This window comes from Eriocheir sinensis, chromosome 48, assembly GCF_024679095.1.
Source record: "Eriocheir sinensis breed Jianghai 21 chromosome 48, ASM2467909v1, whole genome shotgun sequence".
NCBI lineage: Eukaryota > Metazoa > Arthropoda > Malacostraca > Decapoda > Varunidae > Eriocheir > Eriocheir sinensis.
The window spans coordinates 11042936-11048006 of NC_066556.1; the positions used below are offsets into that span (position 1 = coordinate 11042936).

The 5071-nt window shown below is 62.7% G+C and overlaps 1 protein-coding gene across 1 annotated transcript; it reads left to right on the top strand.

The window, feature by feature from the left end:
• Positions 1 to 1933: 1933 nt before the first annotated feature.
• LOC126981403 (polysialoglycoprotein-like) lies at positions 1934 to 4603 on the top strand. The gene is made up of 3 exons (XM_050832419.1): positions 1934 to 2122; positions 2167 to 2979; positions 3338 to 4603. Exons 1-3 carry the CDS (start codon positions 1934 to 1936, stop codon positions 4601 to 4603), a joined length of 2268 nt encoding a protein of 755 aa, XP_050688376.1.
• Positions 4604 to 5071: the final 468 nt, after the last annotated feature.

The following is a 5071-nucleotide window of genomic DNA, read 5'->3' on the forward strand; positions in this document are numbered from 1 at the left end:
CCGTTATGGAGCCAGGGCCCCCGGTAACCTCGCTTCGGCCGTTATGGAGCCAGGGCCCCCGGTAACCTCGCTTCGGCCGTGAGGGAGCCAGGGCCCCGGTAACCTGCTTGACCGTTAGGGAGCCAGGCCCCCCGGTAACCTCGCTTCGGCCGTTATGGAGCCAGGGCCCCCGGTAACCTCGCTTCGGCCGTGAGGGAGCCAGGGCCCCCAGTAACCTTGCTTCGACCGTGAGGGAGCTATGCTATGAGGGGGCTATGCCAGGGGGCCCTGGCTCCCTCACGGCCGAAGCGAGGTTACCGGGGGGCCCTGGCTCCTTCACAGCCGAAGAGAGGTTACCGGGGGAGGGTCCCCCGGTAACCTCGCAGCGAGCCAGGGCCCCCTGGCATAGTTGGGTACGATAACAGAAAATCTTATGGAAATGGAAATGGAAATGGAAATGGGAAACCTTATCGGTCATAACCGATATTCGTTAACTGGAGACACAAATATGGGCGATAACCGATACCGATATAAATCCACAATTCCGATACAAGCTAGCGATAAGTCCGATAGGCGAAAACGATACTATATTGATATTTCATATAAAAAACATTGATGAATTCAAATTTTCATTATGCGTATTTTAGGAAACTTACGAAACCTGAAAACCACACGTTAACACGTACCTATGGATGGTAATACTAGAAACACCTGAACCGGTGTTGTGTAATTTGGCGTCCCCACCGTCAAAAGCTAGCGCTTTTGCTTACAAACACTATTCTCTCGTGAACGTGCATGCTCAGACCAGCAAGCGTAGACCTGTACAGTCTCACAAACATTTTTAACCGTAATTAAGAGTTACTAGAAGGGTGAATCAGACATACAGTACCACTACCACCATCCCCGTTGTTTCTAGACCGACACTCTGTACGAGTTGTATTTATATATACAGAGTGTCGTTCTACAAACAGCGAGGATGGTGGTACTGTATGTCTGATTCAGCCTTCCAGTAACTCTTAATCTGTTAAAAAGCTTTGTGACACTGTATAGGGCTACACCTACTGGTCTGAACATGCGCAGTTCACGAGAGACCAGTGTTTATAAACAAAAGCGCCAGCTGTTGAAGATGGGACACCAAATAACACAACATCGGGTGCCTTCAATACAATGGCATGCTCACAAATGAATACTGAATATCAAATTTGATGCAGTGGATAATCATTTTTTGAGCAAAGTTAAATGATTTTTCTCTTTGATATATTGATTTTTGAGTCTAACGTAAAAAAAAAAATTTTAGTGTTTTAACGTTGATGACCTAAGTATGAAATCTCCTCACCGAAGATATTTCATACCCCGAAGTTTTTCATACAATACCGGGCACCCGGGCCACGTGTAGGGAGGAGACAACGGTTTTTTTTTCTGAGGCAGAAAAAAGTAGGGATTATCGCTAATTTGGTTACAAACGTAACGAAGATACCGATATATATTTAAATAAGTAGCGAATGGCCGATAATCCGATTTTGTTATCAGCGATAAGGTATCGCGATAACGTATCGTGATAACGCTCAGTTATGCCCCCTGGTAACCTCGCTTCGGCTGTGAGGAATCCAGGGCCCCCCGGTAACCTCGCTTCGGCCGTGAGGAATCCAGGGCCCCCCGGTAACCTCGCTTCGGCCGTGAGAGACCCAGGGCCCCCCGGTAACCTCGCTTCGGCCGTGAGAGTGTCAGGGCCCCCCGGTAACCTCGCTTCGGCCGTGAGGGTGTCAGGGCCCCCCGGTAACCTCGCCTCGGCCGTGAGGGTGTCAGGGCCCCCCGGTAACCTCGCTTCGGCCGTGAGGGTGTCAGGGCCCCCCGTTACCTCGCTTCGGCCGTGAGGGTGTCAGGGCCCCCCGGTAACCTCGCTTCGGCCGTGAGGGTGTCAGGGCCCCCCGGTAACCTCGCTTCGGCCGTGAGAATGTCAGGGCCCCCCGGTAACCTCGCTTCGGCCGTGAGGGTGTCAGGGCCCCCCGGTAACCTCGCTTCGGCCGTGAGAGTGTCAGGGCCCCCCGGTAACCTCGCCTCGGCCGTGAGGGTGTCAGGGCCCCCCGGTAACCTCGCTTCGGCCGTGAGAGTGTCAGGGCCCCCCGGTAACCTCGCTTCGGCCGTGAGGGTGTCAGGGCCCCCCGGTAACCTCGCTTCGGCCGTGAGAGTGTCAGGGCCCCCGGTAACCTCGCCTCGGCCGTGAGAGTGTCAGGGACCCCCGGTAACCTCGCTTCGGCCGTGAGAGTGTCAGGGCCCCCCGGTAACCTCGCTTCGGCCGTGAGAGTGTCAGGGCCCCCCGGTAACCTCGCTTCGGCCGTGAGAGTGTCAGGGTCCCCCGGTAGCCTCGCCTCGGCCGTGAGAGTGTCAGGGCCCCCCGGTAACCTCGCTTCGGCCGTGAGAGTGTCAGGGTCCCCCGGTAACCTCGCTTCGGCAGTGAGGGTGTCAGGGCCCCCCGGTAACCTCGCTTCGGCAGTGAGGGTGTCAGGGCCCCCCGGTAACCTCACCTCGGCCGTGAGAGTGTCAGGGCCCCCCGGTAACCTCGCTTCGGCCGTGAGGGTGTCAGGGCCCCCCGGTAAGCTCACCTCGGCCGTGAGAGTGTCAGGGCCCCCCGGTAACCTCGCTTCGGCAGTGAGGGTGTCAGGGCCCCCCGGTAACCTCGCCTCGGCCGTGAGAGTGTCAGGGCCCCCCGGTAACCTCGCTTCGGCAGTGAGGGTGTCAGGGCCCCCCGGTAACCTCGCTTCGGCCGTGAGAGTGTCAGGGCCCCCCGGTAACCTCGCTTCGGCCGTGAGGGTGTCAGGGCCCACCGGTAACCTCGCTTCGGCCATGAGGGTGTCAGGGCCCCCCGTTAACCTCGCTTCGGCCGTGAGGGTGTCAGGGCCCACCGGTAACCTCGCTTCGGCCGTGGGGGAGCCAGGGCCCCCCGGTAACCTCACCTCGGCCGTGAGGGAGCCAGGGCCCCCCGGTAACCTCGCTTCGGCGGTAAGGGAGCCAGGGCCCCTCGATAACCTCGCTTCGGCCGTGAGGGTGTCAGGGTCCCTCGGTACCTCGTTTCGCCCGTGAGGGAGCCAGGGCCCCCCGGTAACCTCGCTTCGGCCGTGAGGGAGCCAGGGCCCACCGGTAACCTCGCTTCGGCCGTGAGGGAGCCAGGGTCCCCCGGTAACCTCGCATCGGCTGTGAGGGAGCCAGGGCCCCCCGGTAATCTCGCTTCCGCCGTGAGGGAGCCAGGGCCCCCCGGTAATCTCGCTTCCGCCGTGAGGGAGCCAGGGCCCCCCGGTAATCTCGCTTCCGCCGTGAGGGAGCCAGGGCCCCTGGTAATCCTGCTTCCGCCGTGAATGAGCCAGGACCCACTGGTAACCTCGCTTCCGCCGTGAGGGAGCCAGGGCCCCCCGGTAATCTCGCTTCCGCCGTGAGGGAGCCAGGGCCCCCCGGTAATCTCGCTTCCGCCGTGAATGAGCCAGGGCCCACCGGTAACCTCGCTTCGGCCGTTAGGGAGCCAGGGCCCACCGGTAGCCTCGCTTCGGCCGTGAGACTGTCAGGGCCCCCCGGTAATCTCGCTTCCGCCGTGAGGGAGCCAGGGCCCCACGGTAATCTCGCTTCCGCCGTGAGGGAGCCAGGGCCCCCCGGTAATCTCGCTTCCGCCGTGAGGGAGCCAGGGCCCCCCGGTAATCTCGCTTCCGCCGTGAGGGAGCCAGGGCCCCCCGGTAATCTCGCTTCCGCCGTGAGGGAGCCAGGGCCCCCCGGTAATCTCGCTTCCGCCGTGAGGGAGCCAGGGCCCCCCGGTAACCTCGCTTCGGCCGTTAGGGAGCCAGGGCCCACCGGTAGCCTCGCCTCGGCCGTGAGGGAGCCGGGGCCCCCCGGTAACCTCGCATCGGCCGTTAGGGAGCCAGGGCCCACCGGTAACCTCGCTTCGGCTGTTAGGGAGCCAGCGCCCCCCGGTCATCTCGCTTCGGCCGTGAGGGAGCCAGGGCCCACCGGTAACCTCGCTTCGGCTGTTAGGGAGCCAGGGCCCCCCGGTAACCTCGCTTCGGCTGTTAGGGAGCCAGGGCCCACCGGTAACCTCGCTTCGGCCGTTAGGGAGCCAGGGCCCACCGGTAACCTCGCTTCGGCCGTTAGGGAGCCAGGGCCCCCCGGTAACCTCGCTTCGGCCGTGAGACTGTCAGGGCCCCCCGGTAACCTCGCTTCGGCCGTGAGAGTGTCAGGGCCCCCCGATAACCTCGCTTCGGCCGTGAGGGAGCCAGGGCCCCCCGATAACCTCGCTTCGGCCGTGAGGGAGCCAGGGCCCCTCGATAACCTCGCTCCGGCCGTGAGGGAGCCAGGGCCCCTCGATAACCTCGCTTCGGCCGTGAGGGAGCCAGGGCCCCCCGATAACCTCGCTTCGGCCGTAAGGGAGCCAGGGCCCCTCGATAACCTCGCTCCGGCCGTGAGAGTGTCAGGGCCCTTCGGTAACCTCGCTTCGACCGTGAGGGAGCCAGGGCACCCCGATAACCTCGCTTCGGCCGTGAGGGTGTCAGGGCCCCCCGATAACCTCACTTCGGCCATGAGAGTGTCAGGGCCCCCCTATAACCTCGCTTCGGCCGTGAGGGTGTCAGGGTCCCCCCGGTAACCTTGATTCGGCCGTGAGAGTGTCAGGGCCCCCGATAACCTCGCTTCGGCCGTGAGGGTGTCAGGGGCCCCCCCGTTAACCTCGCTTCGGCCGTGAGGGGGTCAGGACCCCCCTAGTAACCTCGCTTCGGCCGTGAGGGGGTCAGGACCCCCCCGGTAACCTCGCTTCGGCCGTGAGGGGACCGAGCCCCCGGTAACCTCGCTTCGGCCGTGAGGGGACCGAGCCCCCCGGTAACCTCGCTTCGGCCGTGAGGGGGTCAGGACCCCCCTAGTAACCTCGCTTCGTCCGTGAGGGGGTCAGGACCCCCCCGGTAACCTCGCTTCGGCCGTGAGGGTGTCAGGGCCCCCCGGTAACCTCGCTTCGGCCGTGAGGGTGTCAGGGCCCCCCCGGTAACCTCGCTTCGGCCGTGAGGGTGTCAGGGCCCCCTCGGTAACCTCGCTTCGGCCGTGAGGGTGTCAGGGCCCCCCC